The sequence below is a fragment of the Hemitrygon akajei genome, chromosome 9, assembly GCF_048418815.1.
Source record: "Hemitrygon akajei chromosome 9, sHemAka1.3, whole genome shotgun sequence".
Classification (NCBI taxonomy): domain Eukaryota; kingdom Metazoa; phylum Chordata; class Chondrichthyes; order Myliobatiformes; family Dasyatidae; genus Hemitrygon; species Hemitrygon akajei.
The window spans coordinates 50,976,739-51,001,341 of record NC_133132.1 but is presented as its reverse complement, the minus strand read 5'-3'; the positions used below and the strand labels follow the sequence as shown (position 1 = coordinate 51,001,341).

Sequence of the window (24,603 nt, the reverse complement as noted above, 5' to 3'; positions counted from 1 at the left end):
TCTGGTCAGTGTCTGAATACACCACGGTAAGCCCATCTGGCCAGTGACTGAATACACCACGGTAAGTCCATCTGGTCAGTGTCTGAATACACCACGGTAAGTCCATCTGGCCAGTGTCTGAATACACCACGGTAAGTCCATCTGGTCAGTTGGTCAGTGTCTGAATACACCACGGTAAGTCCATCTGGCCAGTGTCTGAATACACCACGGTAAGTCCATCTGGTCAGTGACTGAATACACCACGGTAAGTCCATCTGGCCAGTGTCTGAATACACCACGGTAAGTCCATCTGGTCAGTGTCTGAATACACCACGGTAAGTCCATCTGACCAGTGTCTGAATACACCACGGTAAGTCCATCTGGTCAGTGTCTGAATACACCACGGTAAGTCCATCTGGTCAGTGTCTGAATACACCACGGTAAGTCCATCTGGTCAGTGTCTGAATACATCATGGCAGTCCATCTGGTCAGTGACTGAATACAGCACGGTAAGTCCATCTGGCCAGTGTCTGAATACACCACGGTAAGTCCATCTGGTCACTGTCTGAATACACCACGGTAAGTCCATCTGGCCAGTGTCTGAATACACCACGGTAAGTCCATCTGGCCAGTGTCTGATTACACCACGGTAAGTCCATCTGGTCAGTGTCTGAATACACTACGGTATGTCCATCTGGTCAGTGTCTGAATACACCACGGTAAGTCCTTCTGGCCAGTGTCTGAATACACCACGGTAAGTCCATCTTTGGCAGTGTCTGAATACACCACGGTAAGTCCATCTGGTCAGCGTCTGAATACACCACGGTAAGTCCATCTGGCCAGTGTCAGAATACACCACGGTAAGTCCATCTGGTCAGTTGGTCATTGTCCGAATACACCACGGTAAATCCATCTGGTCAGTGTCTGAATACACCACGGTAAGTCCATCTGGTCAGTGTCTGAATACACCACGGTAAATCCATCTGGTCAGTGTCTGAATACACCACGGTAAGTCCATCTGGACAGTGTCTGAATACACCACGGTAAGTCCATCTGGTCAGTGTCTGAATACACCACGGTAAGTCCATCTGGACAGTGTCTGAATACACCACGGTAAGTCCATCTGGTCAGTGTCTGAATACACCACGGTAATTCCATCTGGTCAGTGTCTGAATACACCACGGTAAGTCCATCTTTGGCAGTGTCTGAATACACCACGGTAAGTCCATCTGGTCAGCGTCTGAATACACCACGGTAAGTCCATCTGGCCAGTGTCAGAATACACCACGGTAAGTCCATCTGGACAGTGTCTGAATACACCACGGTAAGTCCATCTGGCCAGTGTCTGAATACACCACGGTAAGTCCATCTGGTCAGTGTCTGAATACACCATGGTAAGTCCATCTGGTCAGTTGGTCATTGTCCGAATACACCACGGTAAATCCATCTGGTCAGTGTCTGAATACACCACGGTAAGTCCATCTGGTCAGTGTCTGAATACACCACGGTAAGTCCATCTGGACAGTGTCTGAATACACCACGGTAAGTCCATCTGGTCAGTGTCTGAATACACCACGGTAAGTCCATCTGGACAGTGTCTGAATACACCACGGTAAGTCCATCTGGTCAGTGTCTGAATACACCACGGTAATTCCATCTGGTCAGTGTCTGAATACACCACGGTAAGTCCATCTGGCCAGTGTCTGAATACACCACGGTAAATCCATCTGGTCAGTGTCTGAATACACCACGGTAAGTCCATCTGGTCAGTGTCTGAATACATCATGGCAGTCCGTATGTCCAGACTCTGAATACACCACGGCAGACCGTATGTCCAGACTCTGAATACACCACGGCAGTCCGTATGTCCAGACTCTGAATACACCACGGCAGTCCGTATGTCCAGACTCTGAATACACCATGGAAATGGAAGAGACGGACCTCTCTATCTTTGCTGGTAAGTGACCCAGTTACGGGGTTCGTAACAAATGGAAGAGATAGGGATGCTGGCAGCATCAATTGTGGTGGAAAGGGGCAGCACATTTTTTTTTCACTTCTCATTCCGGCTTCGGTCTCTTTCCTCTCCAGTCCGGTTGTTTATTTCCCTCCACAGACACTGACTGAGTTCACCCAGAGTTTTGTGTATGTTGCTCAGAGAAGTACAACTCATTATTTACCCAGTTTCAGTTAATGGAACCATGGTGTTTTCAGAAAGACCATTCAAGCAGTTATTTCATAAACAAGAAACTATGCCATATTTCATTCAAAACGAACTACATCAATCGAAATAGGAAGATCTTATGCAATTGCTAAGGTTACATGCATCTATTGGACACGAATTGGCAGCAGGTTATGGAATGATCTTAGAGATGTGAAATAGGGAAGAAAGAAAAGGCAAGCATTCGAGTAACTGTAGGGATCTATTAGTTTTACCTTTTTGCAAACAACTTCAAAGCCATAAGGGAAAAGACCGCAACACTGAACATAAAGAGTATAAAGACATAGCTGATCTCTGGAAGAGTGTTGCGGATATTCCTGAAGGCCCTTCTGAGCTGAAATGAAAGAAATATTAGCAACTACATTAGGAAACAAGGGTTTGAAGTTAGCTCATATCATGACACAACACGTTGGTTCTGCAACGTGCCACAACATACAGCATTTGAGAAGACTATAAGATTTCCTTCTTTTTGGTAATAATTAACGTGCAGGGCATTTAACGTCCCTCCCCATTGGCCCATGATGGTCCAGTATGTTAAACTACTGAAGAACTTCTGGTGAAAATGTATCCACAGTGTAATAAAGTAGTTAGATCCAGTATTTAAGGCCCAATCATGAAGGAATAAGACCATATGACAAAGGAGCAAAGTTTGGCCATTCAGCCCATCAAGTCTGCTCTGCCCTTTCATCATGGCTGATCCATTTTCCCCTCTCAACCCCATTATTCTGCCTTCACCCTGTAACTTTTCATGCCCTGACTAATCAAGAATCTAACAACCTCCGCCTTAAGTACACCAAATGGCCTAAACCCCACAGCCACCTGTGGCAATAAATTCCACAGAATCTCTAACAAGATTTCTCCTCATCTCTGTTGTAAATGGACATCCCTCTACTCTGAGACTGTGGTCTCTGGTCCTAGACTCCCCCTCTATAGGAAACTTATTCTCCACATCCACTCTATCTCGGCCTTTCTACATTCGATAGTTTTCAATGAGATTCCTCCATCATTTTTCTACGTTCAGTGAGTATAGGCCTGGAGCCTTCAATTGTTCCTCATGCAATGACCCTTTCGTTTCTGGAACTATTCTCCTGAACCTCCTCCGAACCCTCTCTAATGTCAGCTCATCCTTCTTAAACAAGGGGCTCAAAACTTCCCACAATTCTGTAAGTGAGGCCTCACCAGTACCTTATAAAACCTCAGCATTACATCCTTGCTTCTGCATTCTGGCCCTCTTGAAATGGATGCCAACACCGCACTGGCCTTCCTTGCACTGACTCAACCTTTAGGGAATCTTGCACAAGGACTCCCAAGTCCCTTTGCGGCTCGGAATTTTGAATTTTAGACCACGAGACATAGGAGCAGAATTAGGCCATCCAGCCCATCAAGTCTGCTCCACCATTCCATCATGGCTGATCCTGTATCCCACTCAACCCCATACACCTGCCTTCTCGCCATATCCTTTGATGCCCTGACCGATCAGGAAATTATCAACTTCTGCCGTAAGTATACCCCACAGGCTTGGCCTCCACCACAGCCTGTGGCAGAGCATTCCACAGATTCACTACTTGTTTTCTGCTCCTTTAGAAAATAGTCCATGCCTTTATTCCTCCTACCAAGTGCATGACCGTACTCTTCCTGACACGACAAGGAAGGGCCTGCAGGTGGAGTTCACACCCTTGCTTTTACCTCTTGACAGTAGAAAACACAAGTTTAGGGAGGCACTGTTCGAGTGCCTTGGTAGTTATTACAATACTGTACAAGGTACATACTGCAATCTCAGGTTTATAATCTATTGCATAGGACAACAGAATGCCACCACTGCAGGTTGCCCCGCAAGTCACACACCATCCTGACCCACAGATCCTCCATCTGGCTGAGTCTGAGTCTTGAAATGCCCTGTCCACTGGCAGTACGCTTATCAGAAATTTTATAGCAGTTCAAGGGGCGTCTCACCACGACCTTCTCGAGGGCAATTAGGGACAGGGAATAACAGCTGGGTCTCAAAAACACCCATATCCTATGTCAGTTAAACTAGTTATTACCAGGGCATTTATTCAGATATAAAAAAAAGCTCACCTGACGACTTTCAGTGAAGTTTACACAAAATAGTGGTCTCAAGACTCTTGACCACCTGACTGCAGGATATCCATTTTCTATTAAAACCAAGTATACAATCATATCCACCGATGTGAGCTGTAAGTGGACAATGTATCGTTTTAGAAAGAATGGCTTCAGACAGTTAATGCAAATCACATCAGAACTCAATTCAGAAATTTGCGGGAGCCTGGCATAAGGCAGTACGGAGCAGAACAAGACATAAAAACTAGGGTTACAGGAAGATAAATAACTTCAAGTTATCCTTCTCCGGATGGAAAATGCATGCACTGAAATGTAGGCAGCTCAAGTGTTGTGACACTCGAGGGAGTTGAGGAGTGTGCTAGGGACATAAAGGGAATGGAGCATGTCAGGGATTGCAGGAGAAGGGAAGAGAGGCAACAAAAACAAATGGAGAGCAAGGTGGAACATTAAACCAAAAAAAATTCAAAAGGTTTAAACAAGTCAAAGAGAGAAATTGGGAAAATGGAATCTCAGTTATCATTAAGCCACCTGCGGCCATTGGCTTCAGATGAGCATTTTAAGAAGCACATCATGTTGAGTTACAAATTCTTTAACAATTCATTTATTCCATTTTGTAAACACAGCCATATGTAACAAATACATTTTAACACTTGATCCTTGTTCTTTCCTGAAGCAAGCACGACGCGCCCTTCCTTTGCGAATACATATACGTGTCAAAAATTGCAAAGATAGCATTTTATTTGGATGATATGAAAACTGCTCATTAGCCACTTCAAAGACCACAGATTGACAGAATACAATGAACCCTTATCAACCGCTCGTTGAACTGATCGACATAATGCTGGAAGGAATCCCAGCTGTTCGAACAGCTATGTCCACCATTCTCTCTCTCAAACTCTTTCCCTTTCATCTGGTTGTGACTGCCATCCAAAATGAGAGTACCCCAGCACAGAAGGCTGCCCCTTTTTCTTTATGTATACCCTTGAAGCCACTTACCCTACTACTTTATCATGGTACGGTACCAGGTGGCACCTGCACATCTTTTTCCCTTTCTCAGACAAGCATGTTGTCAAAAGCATTTCAGGATGTATGCTGTATACATTTCTCAGACGTTAAATTGGACCTTTGAACCTTTGAATCATTATCTACTCTCAAGGCTGTGAACGGGTACTACTTAACCCTCTCAAAATGTTCCCACATTTCAAGCTAACACCATTTTGTCTTAAGATCTTCATGTTGCGTTACACATTTTTGCACGTACCAAGGGGCAGTCGAATATGACTTGTGGTAAATTTAGCTCTTTCTCTGACGCGTTGGTAAACATGGCAATCGACGTGATTAAAACAAGATCCAACAAACAGCAAATGGCTGAAAAAATAGGTAATTTGTTTTGGTGCTGATTCACCTGCGTTCATGAAACACTTCTGCTATCACTAACAAAGGAGCATCTTCTGCTCACGTTGCTGCATATCCTGATTCATTGATTCCCAGACAGCTGATTACCTGGAACAGGGATTCCCAACCTGGGTTAACGGTAGGTGACCATGGCATAAAAAAGGTTGGGAATACCTAACTAGTAAAAATCCTGCAAGTTTATTGAACTTACACACTCACCAATATTCCAACAATAACACAGATGTTCTTTGCATCTTTCCAAAACACTTTTGTGGGAGTGACTTTTGAGAAATGCCAAAGCCGAATGGAAAACATCAGCAGACAAATAAATTCTACGGTTGAGGTAACCTGTCGAGTTCAAAAAGAAGCAACTGATAAATTATTGAACGTGGTAACTCTGGGAATTGAATACTTTACAAAAAGATGTCATTGAAGGTCCCAAATGGATAAAACCGCTGTCAAGACACTTGCAGCATTTGATAATTTATGCATTAAAGTAGTAGTTTTTGAAACCAAACAAAATTAATTGAAACTGGAGACAAATATTATTTGTGCATTATTTGCTCTGTTAAAGTGCAATTACAAAAAGGCGAAGGCTGTTAGAAAATAAGAAAAGCAAAAATATTTGAGAAGGAAGCTGTCCATGACCATCGATACATCAGAGGAGGGATAAAAGAAAAGAGGTGCTGAAATAATTGCCATGCAGGTGAGGGCTTAGTGAACTCTCATAAGAAATAAACACAATGCAGTTGGGACTCTGAACTATCACAGAAGCAACTATGGGTAGGAAGGAGATAGATTGTCATCAGAACAGAGATGACAGAGACAGAGGAGGTGGAGTGTAATGTTTTATCAGGTTTGCAGGTCTGGCAAGTGAATCAGAAAACACTGACTGCGAATAGGTATATTGGTAATTTATTTACAGACAGTAAAAATTCAACCAAACATTCATGCTCCAAGTTACAGAAACTACACAGCTGAATATTCAACAAATACTCTTAGTTAAAAGCATGCTCAGAGCATACCTTCCCAATGGCTATGTGCACCACTTGCCTTAAACAAAGGAAGAGAGGGAAAGCCTTTTCCACATGTTGTTTTATACCTGGGATATTTGAAACTGGACACCAGGCAGCTAACCAACGGGTAAAGCAGCTGCAGTTCCTAAACTAACCAACCACGGCAAAGTGACTTTGGACAGGTAGAATAAGCCATGCCCCTCACAGGACGGGGGCGGGGGGGGTGTTGTGAAGGAATGATACTTCTGCCAGAAAGGGTGTGGAGGTGGGGGGGGGGGGGGGTAGTATGGTTCCGATAGCGACAAGTGTCTTTGGATGCCTGCTGCTTATTCATCCTCAGAAATGAGCATAGCAAGACCTATAAAGGGCATGGAAGGTTCTGAAACAAAGCAAGTGAAGGCAAGAACATGGTGGAAACCAGCAGCAGGAGTAATAAACTTTTAAAGTTCTGTTTTAGTGCAGGAAGCAGCAATGATGCAGTCCCCAATAGACAAGAAAGATGTTTCAATAGGATTGAAACAAAGACTGTTCCAGGTATGCCACAAAAAGACAGGCAGAGCTGCAGCTACACAAATTTCCATTGGCCTCTGATCTGCGTTAAAGAAGGATGACTCAATGCTGAGCTCACATTTGGAGGAACAGCTGGCTTTAAAGCTCTAGATCATAACAGGTCCAAAGGTGACACAATTGAGATTCAATCCTTCCTCTGTTTTGTGGTCAGGAAACAGATGTCAGTATATATTTTCCTCTCAGGGACTGGGAACATCAAAGAATATTTTTGAAAATTTCCTGATAATATTAACATACAACTCAATTCCAAAATGCAAAGGGCCTTTACTGTGTGCACAAAGTCAGACATTAATGGGAGTTCCAATCCATTGTCCAGAGTCCAAACACAAAAATATCATATGGATCAAGAGACTTCAACAAAACATTGGTTACTCCGCATCTTCTGAGGTAGAGACATGTTCAGCACAACTTTGTGGGCCAAAGGGCTTGTATTGTGCTGTAGATTTTCTATGTTTCTATTCTCTCTGCCACCTGCTATATTGTCCTGACAGAACTTTGCACATTTCCATAGGACTTCTAACCTTCTAAATCCTCATGATCAAGGATATTGAATATGGTTCTGCTCACCACATTACAGAAATGATGTGGTAGCAATAGAGAGATTGCAGAAAAGATTCACCAAGATTACCTGGAGTGAAGGGCTGTAATGATAAGGACGGATTATGTAGGCTGTGTTTTCTCCCCGCTGGAACCTAGGAGCCTGACGGGTGACCTTGTAGAGGTTTATAAATTATGAGGAGAATCAATCAGAGAGATAGATAGTCAGAGACTTTTTCCCATGACAAGAGTGTCCAGAACTAGATGACACAATTTGAAGGTGAGAGGGGAAAAAAAAATTAAAGGAGATCTGAAATTTAAAGAAGATTTAAGAGACCGGTGACTATCTGGAACCCGCTGTCAGAGGAAATGGGAGAAACAAATCCAATAACAACAGTTAGAAAGACATTTGTACAATTACTTAGATAGGAAAGATGTAGAGAGATACAGACTATATGTGGGCAAAATAGGATTAGCATAGATGATCATCACAGTCAGCAGGGACAAGGAATACAAACAGACTCATTTCTTTACTATACAACTCCCCAATTCCATGATTGTTAACCACCAGAAGGAGAAACGTTTAATATACAGTATGAAAGACCTTTCTCCTGCCAACAGCAGGATGAGCCTTAGGACTCGCACCACTGGGATCAGGAACAGTTATTACCCCTCAACCATCAGACTCCTGAACCAAAAGGAACAACTTCATTCATCTTCACTCACCCCATCATTGTAACGTTCCCACTTTCAACGGCTCTTCATCTCATGTTCTCAATATTTATTGCTTATTTATTAATTATTATTTCTTTCTTTTTGCACGTGCACAGTTTGTTGTCATTTGCACACTGGTTGCACACCCAAGTTGGACGGTCTTTCATTGGTTCTGTTATGGTTATTATTCTATGGATTTATTGAGTATGCCCACAAGACAATGAATCTCAGGTTTGAATATGGTACTTTGATAATAAATTTACTTTGAAAGTTTTTGAAAGAGAAACAGGAGCATGAGTAAGTCATTCAAATCTCTGAGCCATTCACTATAATCATGGTCAACCCTGTACTCATTTCCACGCTCTCCCCATATCCCTCAGTATCCTGTGTGCTGAGAACTATCTCTCCACTTTAAACACACACATATTGATTTAGTCTCCACCATCTTGCGATGAGGAATTTCCATGGGTACAGCACACTCAGAGAAGAGATTTCTGATCTCGTTCAATAAAGGTCTCATCATATATCAGACTCTGTGACCTTCTGTCTGAAAACACGTGGAGAAATATTCTCTCCATAACCCATCCAACCTAACCTTGATTAAATTAGTATGTTTCAGTGGGATTTCCTTTAATTCTTCAAAATTCTAGTGAATACAGACCTAACCAAACTGACTTCTCCAAACTCCAGGGATCAGTCTGGTGAATCTTTATTTTTATGGAAAGGACTAAAACTACGCAGAAGACCCAGGTGTGGTCTCACCAGGATCCTGTACAATTGTAGTAAGATAATTTTGCTTCTGTACTGAAAGCTCTTGTTATGAACACTAAAATATTATTTGGCACTTTAACTGTTTGTTGTACACGCACATTCCCCCACCCCCCCCCCCCCGCCCCCCCGTGACTGGTGTAGACAAATATCCTTTATCCTTTTGTACACCAGCATTTCCTAATCTGGTCAGTTTAAATAATGTTCTGCAATTCTGGTTTTCCTCCCAAAGTGGTCAACTTCACATTTATCCACTTTATATTGCACCTACAAATAATCATCCATTCAATCAATCTGTGGTACTTCCGCCCTGTGGAAATCATGAGTTTTCTCCAGGTGCTCCGGTTTCCTCTCACAGTCCAAAGGTGTGCTGGTTACTAGGTCACTTGGTCATTGTAAATTGTCCCATGATTAGGCTAGGATTAAATCAGGGGTCGCTGAGTGTCGGGCTCGAAGGACCGGGAGGGCCTATTCCACACTGTATCTCAGTAAGTAAAAATCATCTTGAAACCTTTCATATTTTCCTCACAAACCATTCCTACAAAGTTTCATATAATTGGTTCTTTCACCCAAATCAATGATGTGTATGTTATAAACAGCTGGGGCCCCAGGCATTAACGCAATCTACCACGATATCCTATTGCAGCGTCTATTTGTACTTACAACTCCTGTGAGGTTTTTGCACTGTATATTCCTAAATGTAATAACAAATCATTTCTAAGTACAGTTACATTCCATTTATTCTTTCAGTTTGAAATTATCTCCACAAACTGCAGTAGAAAATCTCTCATTTATTCCTGTCACTTCCTCTCCAAGATACCTGATAAATATATTTTCCAGGCAGGGATATTCCAAACCAGGGGGGTTCTCCTTGTTCAACGCAAGGTTTCCACATCAATGTTCCTCTTAAATAAGGTCATGTGACCTCACTGTGACCCTCACTCTACATATCCATCTACAATTCCTTGCTTGCCGAATATCTATTTACAATCGTCTTAAAATTATTCCACAGACTACTTTCAATAAACTTCAATGAAGAAAGTTACAAAAACTCATGATGCAAAATGCATTTTTATTTTTATTTTATTTTTATGCCTCAATTCTTCTGTAGTGTAACCCTTTATTTAAAATAAAAGATATGAATGCTAGTTCTAGATTAAACCACAGGAAGCACCTTCTCCACATCTAACCCTCAAGATCTTAGGATTCAGTCAAGTCCCCAATCCTTCATCTAAATAAGCCTAGCCTGGTCAGTCTTTTCATATAAAGCAGTTTGCTCATTTCACCATTTGCTTAGTAAGCCTTCTCTGAACTGTTTCAATAGGATCCTTTCTTAAATAAGGTGCCCAATATTGTACACAGCAGGTTATAGAGGTAATTGCACCATCTCCACGCCACCCCAGCAGAAAGATGAAAGCATTTACAATCAGGTTAAAGAACAGCTTCTATTCCACTGTTATTACTACAGAATGAACCTCCTGTGTGATCAGACAGACATGCTGTAATTGAACTCATTATGGCCTTGCACCTGGTGTCTGCATTCCCCCATTATACTTCATTCAGTATTCTGTTACTGTTTTTCCCTTGTACTATCTCAATAGTTTGATGCGATGAAATTATCTGAATGGATGGCATGAGAAACAAAGCTTTTCACTGTAACTTGGTATGTGTGGCAATACTAAACCTGTTCATCAATTTATTCCAGATGTTACCTCACTTGTGCCCTACATAATCAAAGCAACACCTCTGTGTACTTTTATAGTCAATTCCCAGTAATAAATACTAGAAGTAATACCCAGTAGCCAAAAGAAAAACACACAGTTAAATAAGCAACTATGACTAAGTTAAGCTCAGTCTTAAAGCCTAACTTTTTAAAAAATATTTATGTGAACTGATTGGAATATCAGTTGAAGGACCTTTTCAGTATACAGAGACCACAACACAATTTCATTGATGATCAGGAAGGGGAGGGAAACATGGGTAAAGAAAGGTTCCTGTTTTAGGAATTGAGATGAGCAAGTGGTTTAAACATATGCAAGGCGTTAACACAAAAAATTCTGGAGCAACTCAGCAGGTCAGGCAGCATCTATAGAAATGAATAAACGGTCAACGTTCCAGGCCGAGACCCTTTGTCAGGACTGGAAGAAGCCAGAATAAAAAGGCGGGGAGAGGGGAGGGATGATAGGCGGTGATATCTGGGGGGTGGGAGGTGGAAAAGGTAAAAGAATCCAGGAGGTGATACATGGAAAAGGTAAAGGGCTGGAGAAGAAGGAACCTAATAAAAGAAGAGTGTGGAGCATGGGGAAAGGGAAGGAGGAGGGGCACCAGAAAGCGGTGATAGGCGTCTGAGGAGAAGGAAAGAGAGAAGAGGGGAGCCAGAGTGGGAAACTGAAGAAGAGTAAGGAGGAAGGTTAAAGTACCAAAGATAAGAGAAATTGATGTTCATGATATCAGATTGGAGGCTACCCAATCGGAACATGAAAGTGCTCCTCCAACCTGAGACCGGTCTCATCAAAATAGCCATGGGCCGACATGTTGGAATGGGAATGGAGATTGGCAGGCAGAGTGAAGGTGCTTGACAAAGCAGTCCCCCAATCTATGTCAGGTTTCACCAGTATCGAGGAGGCCGCATCAGGAGCACTGGATACAGTCGATGACCCCAACAGATTTGCAGGTGAAGTGTTGCTTCACCTGGTAGGACTGACTAGAGTCCTGAACAGTACATCGTTTCTCTCACATTTTTCCCTTTTCAGCTTTACTCCCCCATTCCACAACACATCCCCTCAATAAGCAGCAACTAATATATGCTAAATGTAAGCTTCTATCAAATTATGAATGAGATGTGACTGTTGCAGGGAGGCGCACCTCAAGGGTGTGTGCTCAACCCACTAGTCTACTCTCTCTACAGTCAAGTCTGTGTGGATAGGCATAGCTCAAATGCCATCTATCAAGTTGCTGATGACACAACTGTTGTTGGCAGAACCTCAAATGGCAACAAGGTGGTGTACAGGAGTGAGGTCGGTCAGTGGGTTGAGCAGTCTAGCAACAACCTTGCACTCAACATCAGTAAGACAAAGGAATTGATTGTTGGACTTCAGGAAGGCGGGATCAGGAGAACACACAGTTCTCGTGAAGGGTTCAGCTGTGGATAGGCTGTGTAGCTTCGAGTTTCTGGTCAATATTTCTGAATAATTATCCTGGGCCTAACAAACCGTTGCAGTTATGAAGAGGGCCCCACCAGAGGCTATGTTTCATTGGGAGCTTGGTAGACTCGATACATCGAAGACTCTTCAAAATTTCTACAGATGCATCATGGACAGCATTCGATTTGGTTGCACCACCATCTGATATAGAGGGGCCACTACACAGGATCAGAAGCAGCTGCTGAGGGTTGTAAACTCAGTCAGCTCCATCATGACCACTAGCCTCCCCACCGTCGAGGACATCGTTAACAAGCAATGCCTCAAGAAGGCAGAGTCCATCATGAAGGACGCTCACCAGGACATTCCCTGATGGCACACACTGAAAATTTTAGCAACAGCTTCTTTCTCTCCACCATCAGATTTCTGAACAATGAACTCTACCTCACTATTTTACTCTTTCTATTTATTTGTTGAGATACAGCACCAAACAGGCCCTTTGAGCCACGCTGCCCAGCAATCCCCCAATTTAATCCGAGCCCAATCACAGGACAACTTACAACGGCCAATTAACCTTCCTACAGGTAGGTCTTTGGACTGTGGGAGGAAACCGGAGCACCCAGAGGACACAGTCACAGGGAGAAGGTACAAACTCCTTACGGGCAGCAGCAGGGACTGAACCCGGGTCACCTGTACTAACCATGACTCTTCTTTTCACTACTTACTTACTACCAAACAACAAATTTCACAAAATGTATCTATGATAACAAGCCTGATTCTGGCAAAGTCACATTCATGGCCGCCTCATTTCCATACAATCATCGAGTCATGTAGCGTGGCGAGACTGGTCCATACCATCAAGGTGCCCACCTAAGCTAGTCTCGCTTGTTTGCTTCCCCTTCAACCTTTCCTATCCAATTGCTCATCCGAATGTCTTTCTACAGCGATTCATTCTGCAGTAGCCTGGGGCCAAGATTAAGCCGGCTAAAGATACCAATTCAGAGAGGGAAATCTGCCAATGACAAATCCCACAGGGATCAGTTCTGGGACCCCCCTCCTCTTTGTGATTTTTATAAGTAACCTGGATGAGGAAGTGGAAGGGTGGGTTAGTAAGTTTGCTGATGACATAAAAGTTGGGGGTGTTGTGGATAGTCTGGAGGGTTGCCGGAGGTACAGCGGGACATCGACAAGGTGCAGAACTGGGCTGAGATGGAGTTCAAACCAGATAAATGTGAAGTGGTTCATTTTGGTAGGTCAAATTTGAAGACAGAATATAATATTAATGGTAAGACTCCTGGCAGTGTGGAGGATTGGCAAAATCTTGGGGTTTGTATCCATCGGACACTCAAGGCTGCTGCGCAGGTTGACAGTGTTGTTAAGAAAGCGTATGGTGTGTTGGAATTCATCAACCATGGGATTGAGTTCAAGATCCATGCAGCTATACGAGACCTTAGTTAGACCCCACTTGCTATACTGTGTTCAGTTCTGGTCACCTCATTACAGGAAGGATGTGAATGCTACAGAGAGGGTGCAGTGGAGATTTACAAGGATTGGAGAGCATGCCTTATCAGATATAGGATGAGTGAACTTGGCCTTTTCTCCTTGGAGTGACGAAGGTGACCTGATAGAGGTGTATAAGATAGAGAGGCATTGATCGTGTGGGAAGTCAGAGATAAGTTTTTGACACTGAGAGTGGTGGGTGTGTGGAATGCACTGCCAGTGATGATAGTAGAGACAGATACAATAGGGTGTTTTAAGAGACTTTTAGATAGGTACATGGAGCTTAAAAATAGAGGGCTATGCAGTAGGGAAATCCTAGGCAGTTTCTACAGTAGGTTACATGGTCGGCACAACATTGTGGACCGAAGAGCCTGTAACGTGCTGTAGATTTCTGTGTTCTAATGAGTGGATTGTTTAAGATAAATGTCTGGTAGTTATATGGTCCACCATTAGCAATACCTATTTTAGTTAACATTAGCTAACATTTATAGCCATTACAGCACGGAAACAGGCCATCTTGGCCCTTCTAGACTATGCTGAACACTTGCTCTCACCTAGTCCCACTGGCCCACACTCAGCCCATAACCCTCCATTCCTTTCCTGTCCATGTACCTATCCAATTTAGATAAGATTAGCTTTATTTGTTACACACACTTTGAAACATGCAGTGAAACGTGCCACGTACGTCAATGACCAACACAATCCAAGGAATGCTCTGGGTGGGGGGGGGGGGGGTGCAGCTCACAGGCGTCACCATGTTTTTGACATCAACATAGCACACATCCACAATTTACTAAGGCTAACCAATATGTCTTTGGACTGTGGGAGGAAACCAGAGCACCAGGAGGAATTCTACGTGGTCACAGAGAGAACATAAAAACACTTTGCAGACAGCAGTGGGAATTGAATGCTGATCTCCCAATCGCTAGTGTTGTAAAGCATTATGCTAACCACTATACTACCATGCCACCCTTTTAGTCTTAAAAGTAGATGTGATACAAACTGAAAAGATTGGCTGTTTGAGATTATTCAGTTCAGTGCCCAGTACCAACGTTTTGCACAATATCAGTTCAGAAAGCTAGTCCTGCCCTTTGAGCTGATATTGGTCTTTGTGGGAAGTGCAGGGGACCTGATCTTTAGAACAGGCCCTTAATGTATTCGCTCAGTAATGTAATCAAAATACTGCCGTAGCCTGCAGCAAGGCAACTTCTCCATTGTTGGAGCAACACGAGAATTGTATGTGGTTCTGAAATTCCTAAAAGATCAATTTTCTTTCGCACACAGACGAGAGAAGGAACTTACCCAAAGTGGCAGTAAATAGACGGCAGGGTCCTCAAACAGGCCGAGGAAAAGGTCCGCAAGAATAAAAAAGTAGGTGACACCTCGCGTAGACCAATGATTATACAATTTGTAGAATCTATGGGGAAGATAAAGGTTCCTAAAGTTAGTAATTTTTACATTGTGAAAGGAATGAATCATGCGCACTTTTTCTGAATAAAGAAACCCCTGTGGTCAGTGACTGGTAATGCCTGGTATGGAAGCTCCAATGTACAGCATCAGGAGAGACTGCAGAGGGCTGTAGATTCAGATAGCATAACCCACAGCCTACCCCACCATCAAAAGGTGGTGTCTTAAGAAGTTGACACCCATCATTAAGTACCATTCAGGACATGCCCCCTTCTCATTACTACCAACAGGAAGGAGGTGCAGGAGTCTGAAGATCCACATAGCATTTTAGGAACAGCTTCATCCCCTCAGATTTCTTAAAGGCCCATGAACTATTCCTCTTTTGCACTCTTTAGAAGGATGAGAGGGGATCTGATTGAAACATATAAGATTATTAAGGGATTGGACACACTGGAGGCAGGAAGCATGTTCCTGCTGATGGATGAGTCCAGAACTAGAGGCCACAGTTTAAGAATAAGGGGTAGGCCATTTAGAACAGAGATGCGGAAAAGCTTTTTCACCCAGAGAGTGGTGGATATGTGGAATGCTCTGCCCCAGAAGGCAGTGGAGGCCAAGTCTCTGGATGCTTTCAAGAGAGAGTTAGATAGAACTCTTAAAGATAGCGGGGTCAAGGGATATGGGGAGAGGGCAGGAATGGGGTACTGATTGTGTATGATCAGCCATGATCACAGTGAATGGCGGTGCTGGTTAGAAGGGCCGAATGGCTTACTCCTGCACCTACTGTCTATTATCTATTGTCTTTATTGTAACTTATAGTAATTTTTTATCTCTCACACTGTACTGCTGACATTAGACAACAAATTTCATGACTTATGTCAATAATAGTAAACCTAAACCCAATTCTGAAAAATAAAGCCAATTCCTCACCACTCTGAATGGCAATAATGCATATAATACCGACTCACTCATCACTCAGTATCAGGTTGCAGCACATGAGCACTCAGGCTCAATCCAACAATTCTTAATTCTGTAAAATGTCCAGGTTGCTCTATCCCATCAGATCTGTTTAACATGCTTTCCCCTCTCAGATGAATTGTACTCTCCACTAACAAAGCTAACACTTTTTACGCTCAAGACAAAAATGACTGAGATGCTGGAATCTGGAACAAAAACAGAAAGCTACAAGAGCTTTCTCAGCAGCACTGTGGAGGTAGAGCTTGCAAGTCAACGCTTCAGTCTGGTACTCTGCTTCAGGACTGAAAGGAAACTACCCAGTGTGCAATCACTATCATCCAGTAGCACTTACATCCACTGTGATGAAGAGCTCTGAGAGGTTGGCAATGAAACTTAACAACTCCTGCCTGAGGAGTGACTTGGATTAACTCCATTTTGCCTACTATCACAACAGGTCAACAGCAGACGCCATTTCCTTGGCTCTTCACTCAACCCTGGGACATCAGGTCAGCGAAGATGCGCATATCAGTTGCTCTTCATTGAGTACAGCCCAACATTCAATGCTATCAACCCCTCAAAATAACCAATCAGCTTCAAGACCTTGGCTTTGATCCCTCCTTGTGTAACTCAATCCTTAATCTCTTCACTTGCAGATGTGAGTCAGCTCAAGCTGGCGACAACATCTCCTTCATAATCACCATCAGATCAGGTACACCACGAGGCCGTGCGTTTGCTCCCCTGCTCTACTCGCTTTGCACTTATGAAAGAGAAGCTCGGCACGGCTCTGATGCCATATTCAAGTTTGCTGACGACACAACTGTTGTGGGCAGAATCAAAGGTGGCGACAAATCAGCATATAGGAGGGAGGTTGAAAATATGGGCGAGTAATGCCACAGCAACAACCTCTCACTTCAATTCAATGTCAGAAAATGCATGCAGTATATGACCTGAAGTCCTTGCTCTTCGCAGACATCCACGAAACAGAGAAAAGAACCCCAAAGAATGACTGACAGAAAAACATCTGAACCCCAAAGCCCTCTACTACACCATACACAAGCAGAAGCAAAGCATCGATCCTCCCCCTTTCCCCCACTAGTCTCAGTACAAAGCGTCAGCCCCCTCAACCATACAAGCAATAGTAAGCTCCCAGAGAACATGACCTAGAGTCCATCCCAACACTTCAACGTCTCAATAGGCCGTCTCTCTCACTAACGAGGGAGAGATACCACTCCTGCCACAATGAGAGGGGAAGCCGCCAGCTCACCGTTTTGATGAGCATGGCTTATTTGAGATTCCCCCAACAAGGATCGAGGAGGCCTCGGCCAGTGGCGCCCGCTGTCTCAACGTTTTGATCTCCTGTGATGCTTCATTTGGCGACGTCGGCAAGGGATCGGGCCATCCATCGAGTACATCTCCCAAGCCACTCCTGGAGTTGCGAAGAGTGGGAACCCACCGCCCATATCAATAAGATCAAGGAGCTGGTTATCGACTTCAGGAGGAGGAAGGCAGAGGTCCATGAGCCGGTCGCCATCAGGGGATCAGAGGTGGAGAGAGGCAGTAACTTTAAATTCCCTGGTGCTAACATTTCAAGGACCCATCTTGGATCCAACACCTTACCACCATCACAAAGAAGACACGGCAGCACCTCTACTTTCTTAGAAGTATGCGCAGATTCAGCACGTCGTTTAAAAGCTTGACAAACGTCTACAGATACACAGTGGAGGGCATCCTGACTTGTTGCGCCACCACCTGGTATGGAAACACTAATGTCCTTGAATGGAAAAGGCTACAAAAAGTAGTGGATACAGCCCAGTGCCTCACAGGAAAAGCCCTCCTTACCACGGAGCACTTCTACATGGGAGTGCTGCCACGAGAAAGCAGTATCCATCATCAAAGACACTCACCATCTAGGTCATACTCTCTTTTAACTGCTCCTGTTCGGAAGGAGCACAGGTCCCACAGCACTCCTGCAGGTTCAGGAACAGCTAATACCCTTCCACCGTCAGGCTCCCGAACTAGCATGGATAATTTCACTCACCTCAATACTCAACTGATTCCACAATCTCCTGACTTATTTTCAAGGACGCTACAACTCATGCTCTCAATATTATTTATTTACTGTTATTTGTTTATTTTGTATTTGCACAGTTTGTCTTTCTTTGCACATTGTCTTTTTTGGACTGCCTTTGTGCGTAGTTTTTCACTGATTCTATTGTGTTTCTTTGCATCTACTGAGCGTGCCTGAAAGGAAATAAATCTCAGGGCAGTATATAGTGGCATATACATACTTCGATAATACATTTACTTTGAACTTTGTATAGGAAAGATCATAGTTCAAACAGTGTTTAAGGGCTCAGATAATAGACAATAAGTGCAATAAGTAGGCCATTCAGCCCCTTTAGCCAGCACTATCATTCACTGTGATCATGGCTGATCATCCACAATCAGTACCCCGTTCCTGCCTTCTCTTCATATCCCTTGACTACACTATCTTTAAGAGCTCTATCCAACTCTTTCTTGAAAGCATCCAGAGAATTGGCCTCCACTGCCATCTGAGGCAGAGCACTCCACAGATCCACAGCTCTCTGGGTGAAAAAGTTTTTCCTCAACTCTGTTCTAAATGGCCTACCCCTTATTCTTAAACTGTGGCCTCTGGTTCTGGACTCCCCCAACATCGGGAACATGCTTCCTGCCTCTAGCATGTCCAATCCCTTAATAATCTTGTATGTTTCAATCAGATCCCCTCTCATCCTTCTAAACTCCAGTGTATACAAGCCCAGTCGTTCCAATCTTTCAACATATGACAGTCCAGCCATCCCGGGAATTAACCTTGTGAATCTACGCTGCACTCCCTCAATAGCAAGAATGTCCTTCCTCAAAATTGGAGACCAAAACTGCACACAATACTCCAGGTGGGGTCTCACCAGGGCCCTGTACAACTGCAGAAGGACCTCTTTGATCCTATACTCAACTTTCCTTGTTATGAAGGCCAACATGCCATTAGCTTTCTTCACTGCCTGCTGTACCTGCATGCTTACATTCAGTGACTGATGACACCTAGATCTCGTTGTACTTCCCCTTTTCCTAACTTGACACCATTCAGATAGTAATCTGCCTTCCTGTTCTTGCCACCAAAGTGGATAACCTCACATTTATCCACATTAAACTACATCTGCCATGCATCTGCCCACTCACCCAACCTGTCCAAGTCACCCTGCAGAGCGTGGTAGAAAATAGACAATCATTTGGGAAGGAGGTAATAAGCAAATGGAACCTGGAAGGGTAGGAGAGGGAGGGACAATCACCGGAAGATGATAGGTGGAGTCATATGGGGAGGGGAAATAGGCATATTCAATAAGATAGGATAGTGGAGCGGAAGGAGGAACAAAGGGAAAAGGAAACCAGGTGGAGAGGTGAATAATAAACATGAAGAAATAGATAGATGGATACTTTATTGATCCCAAAGTAAATTACAGTGTCATAGTAGCATTACAAGTGCACAGATATAATTATTAGAAGAGAAGAAGAAAGAATAAAAAATAAGTTACCACGAACAGTCTAACAGAAGGGGGTCTTCACTTCCCCGGCTATTGGTTGACTCATTATAGAGCCTAACGGCCGAGGGTAAGAATGACCTTGTACAGCGCTCTTTGGAGCAGTACAGTTGTCTTCGTCTGTTACTAAAAGTGCTCCTCTGTTCAGCCAAGGTAGCATGCAGAGGGTAAGAGATATTGTTGAGAATTGCCAGGATTTTCCGTGGGGTCCTTTGTTCTACCACAGCCTCCAGTGTGTCCAGTTTGACTCCTATAACAGAGCCAGTCTCTCTAACTGGTTTGTTGAGCTGAGTTAGTGCCATTGCCCCAGCATACCACTGCACAGAAGATTCTACAGGAAATCCAACAGACACAAAATGCTGGAGAAACTCAGCAGGTTAGGCAGCATCCATGGAAACAAATAAACAGTTGTTCACAAGATCACAAGACAAAGGAGCAGAAGTAGGCCATTCGGCCCATCGAGTCTGGCTGAGACACTCCTTCAGGACTGTGACGTGAATATATGTGGGAGGAGTGCAGCAGGATCTGGGTTCGCCGTCAGCATTATGTGCCATGTCATATAACACGAGATGGGGGGGTGGGGGTGGACTATTTAATCTGTTTCTACCAACCTCAAGCAGCACATCCCAGATCCTGACAATGCTTTCCATGAAACTTCCTCATTTTATTTGTTTCCTTGTCCACTGCATTCATGGATTGAATTTTATGTGATAGACGTTCACGTGGCCCAGCTAAACTGAGAAACTCATATCTTTATCTGTAATTCTTAATTCTACAAAAAAACAACAAGAACAAAAGCCCTGAGACCCATTTACACTGACAAGAGAATGGATTATTAAACACTTACCGGATTGCTTTTGGTGACGTTTCAAACTGGATGTTTCTGTTATACTGAGCATCGGAAACATAAGCCGCAGCAAGCTGAAGTTGCTGTTAATTTGTAACAGAAACGAGATTTAGAAAGGAAAATGTGTCATTCGTTATATAATTTACCAAGAAACTTATGCTTTTTTTAAAAATTTGATTTCATAGATTACAGAGGTGACTACAGTTCAGGGCAAGTTTACTATAAAGCTATAGGGATGTCTGGAGATAGTGGAGGATGCTTTATAAATGCAAGACTTCCAAGCCTCATTTCTGATTAAAAGTCTTGAAATTTATAAATCAATATTTCTCTACCCCTTCAAGGGGCAGCCTTTCATCAATCATGGCTTGAAACTGTTCATTAAACTCCGAACTAAGCATCCTTCAAAAACTGCTGACAACTTACGATGGGAAGGAAGCAAATCTGACAAGCCATGTTTTCAATACCCATCCTGTAATTCTCCACTCTTGTAGGAAGGGGCTTCCCTGACAGCACATTTGCAAAGAGACCTGCCTTCTTACAGTACTTTAGAAGTTTTGATAAATTAGTTTATTATTGTCACATGTATTGAGTTACAGTGAAAATCTTCTGCTTTGCATAACCACTACTGCGTTTGCTGGTAATAGCATTTTAACCAGTAAAAAAACACTCGAACTTGGATCAAAGGTTCTTGGTAGTTTTGAAACTATGGCAAAGCAGTAAATTCATTTTCAGGCTTACCTTTGCTCAGCAAGTTAAATACTGGTTGCAAGATCAAAAACCAATGTTTTGTACCAATTATTGCAAAGCTCAGTGAAACTATTAAATTACCTGCTGTTCAAAAGTTTCAGACAAATAGAAGACTTTGAATGATGAAGTGGAAAATAAGTGAATTTTTTTGCTCACACTGGCAATCTCGCAGACTAACCTAGCTGGGGAAAACATTCGACAGGTATCCTGTTGTCTCCACTCAATTGCTATGGCCCTAAGGATCTATAAATTTGGCATTCTACTGTGAGGTCCAGGACTTTGTTAGACCACAAGTTCAATTTAACTACTGTTGTGTGTGGAGCTACCTGAAGCATAGAGTAATTGGTTTATTATTGTCCAATATACCAAAGTAGATTGAAAAGTTTTGGCTGCATGACATCCAGCCAGATCATTCCACAATAACAGAATGTAGAACATAGTGTTACAGTTACCAGAGAGAGTGCAGTGCAGGTAGACAAATGAAGTTCAAGGTCCATGACAAACTGACCAGGGAGTTCATAATTATCATATGAGAGTCTCATAGCAGTGAGATAGAAAATAACCTTGAACGTAGTGCATATGTTCTCAAAAATTTAGTACCTCTGCCTGATGGAAGGGGGGAAGGAGAGAGAATGACCAGTGAAGGAGAAATCTTTGATTATATTGGCTGTTTTCCCAAGGTAGTGAGGGGCCGTATAGACAGACTCAATTGAGAGGAGACCAGTTTTTGTGATACACTGGGCTGTGTTCTCTGTTTTCTGCAATTTCTAGCAAGCTTTGGCACCAGCAGTTGCAACACGCAACAGAACTTCTCATAACTTGAAACTCAACTTCAGCACCATTGAAACATACAGGTACGTGAACTCCACCATGCTTCCTGAAGTCAATGCCCAGCTGATACACGACCACTACTCTTAACTGACCCAACCCCACAGCAAGGGGTGAGGTGGCAAAATCTATCCTATTCCTGATTTGCCAGTCATGTCCTTACCCAATATCGCCCACCTTATGGACAAGATATCCAAGCAAAACCTAATGGAATTCAGAAACTAAAGTATGCAAGTATTTGTTGATTGAATAAAAAATTGGACTCGATTCTAAGAAAACCGATATTTAAAAGGTCAAAGAAGAAGAAAAATAAAAGAAACAAAAAGATAAAAAAAACAAAATAAGGTCAGGTAGCTCTCCATAAGGGCAATTTTGTGACAACACTAAATTGATTCAGCTTTTTCTCCTGACACAAAAAGATATCAATGGGATTTTTAAAAATGGGTTGTGAGACAAAGAAAAAGAATGCAGAAAAACTTGAACGTGCAAAGATAACGTAAACTAGGCTTTACGTTAACTGGAGATATTCAAAACCATTGACGCTTTCCAAATTAAACATCTTTGTGTGCTAATAATCAGAGCAATACACACAGATACAAGCCCTTTCTCCTCATAAGTCTACGTTGATCATGTTGTCCACCCTGCTAGTCCCAACTTCCTGGGATATCAATGGGTCAAAACAGCGTTCTTTTGAGAAGACAACCAAGACCAGACACAAAAATTAAGTAGTTCTCACACTTGCACAACAGATAACATTACGGTAGTATTGGGTGGCATGGTAGAATAGTGTTTAGCACAACAGTTTACAGCGCCGGCGACTTAAGTTTAATTCACACCACTGCCTGCAAGGGGTTTGTACGTTCTTCCCGTGACTGCGTGGGTCTCTTCGGGATGTTCAGGCTTCCTCCCACAGTCCAAAGACGTACCGGCGTCAGTCGGTTAATTGGTCATTGTAAATTGTCCCATGATTAGGCTAGTGTTAAATCGGGGATTGCTGGGTATGCAAGTCTCGAAGGGCCTATTCTGTGCTGTATCTCATTAAATAAATAGACTGAAAGGGTGGGGTGTGAATATTTTATTATGGCATTATTTCAAGGATTTAAAAAAAAAATAACTAATCACCTGTTCGCATCGAAACAAACTTTTCTATCTGGAAGCTAAAGAGAACTTTGTTTACAAGTTGTGTTTAAGTTAAAGGGAACTTAAAAAAAAAACATGGTGGATTTTACAAGGAGCTGAAGCAATAATATTCATCAGCAAGCCTTTAATTCTAACTTTTGGGCCATTCCAAATTTAGTTGGTCCATTAATGCTGTCTGTACTTTGACTACACAGTGCATAACAAGACAGTTGGGAAGATAGTGTAAGGTAATACAGGACATGAGCTCCCATCACAAAGAAACTCAAACTTCAGTTGATAAATTGGGAATAGACCTACTTTCTGAGTTCAGACCTACCGGCTGATTGTCCAGCATCCTGAGGTTGGAGGGCAGACAGTAGACCCCCAGAAGAGTGAAGAGGATGGGGGAAAACAGAAGGCAACGAGTGGACGCCCCAGATCAAAGGGGGTGGGGATAGAGGGCTGAGAGTGCGCTCGCCAGAAAACAAGGGTGATGGTTGAAGAAAAGAAGTGGTTGGGTGTGAAGGGAGAGGCAGAAATAGCGTGCTGTAACATCTAAATTCATCCTGGGCGAATCAGGCGAATTACATTAGGGCTATGCCCCTAATTTAGAGGGGAAAAAAATCCGCCCGTGTTGTGATTAACATGAAAATGTGGATTATATCTGAAAGACATTTCGTTCAAATTGTGTACTACTTTACACAGTAACGAACTTTAAACGGGGCCATGAAGAGAGAACCACTTGTTTCACTCGTTATAACCACTGTTGAACTAGCGCCGTAAATGAGAGCGAGCGCTCACCTCATCGTCCACAAAAGGCTCCGACTTCCCGCTCCTTTCCTCCCCGCGTTTCTCCGGTCGTCCTTCGGCAGCGGGCAGTGTGTGGTCCGGGCGCGACATGGTGCGTTCCCCTTCACTCTCCAGCTCGGGAGCGGGGTGGGGGGTTCCAACTCACCAGCACAGGCGGGTCGGCCGAAGGGAAGAACTGCCGCCGGAGGGGCTTACTTTTTGCTGACTAGGCTTCTGTCTCTGAAAACAAGAGAAAAAAAAAATTCCTTTCCTCGTGACCGCACTTCATATTCAGGAACATTGTATAACAACCTTTTGAAAGTATTTTATATATTTGTCAGCTAAAATGCGAGGTAAGCTAGTTATTTTTTTTAAAATCATGTGATAGACTAAAGGGGCAGAAAAAAAGGCGGAAACACGGCAGCGGATCCTTAATTTCCTC

At 43.2% G+C, this 24,603-nt stretch overlaps 1 protein-coding gene across 2 annotated transcripts in view; it reads right to left on the bottom strand.

The window, feature by feature from the left end:
• Positions 1-24,392, bottom strand: part of tpcn3 (two pore segment channel 3) — a 59,313-nt gene extending 34,921 nt beyond the window's left edge. For both annotated transcript variants that reach the window (XM_073055959.1, XM_073055960.1), the window contains exons 1-6: positions 24,174-24,392; positions 20,679-20,761; positions 15,219-15,333; positions 5,891-6,019; positions 4,274-4,390; positions 2,413-2,531 (exon numbers count right to left, since the gene is read on the bottom strand). In XM_073055959.1, the coding sequence (XP_072912060.1) occupies positions 2,413-2,531; positions 4,274-4,390; positions 5,891-6,019; positions 15,219-15,333; positions 20,679-20,761; positions 24,174-24,272 (662 nt within the window). In that variant the 5' untranslated portion in view covers positions 24,273-24,392. The remainder of the gene's footprint in view (positions 1-2,412; positions 2,532-4,273; positions 4,391-5,890; positions 6,020-15,218; positions 15,334-20,678; positions 20,762-24,173) is intronic.
• Between the last annotated feature and the right edge of the window lie 211 nt (positions 24,393-24,603).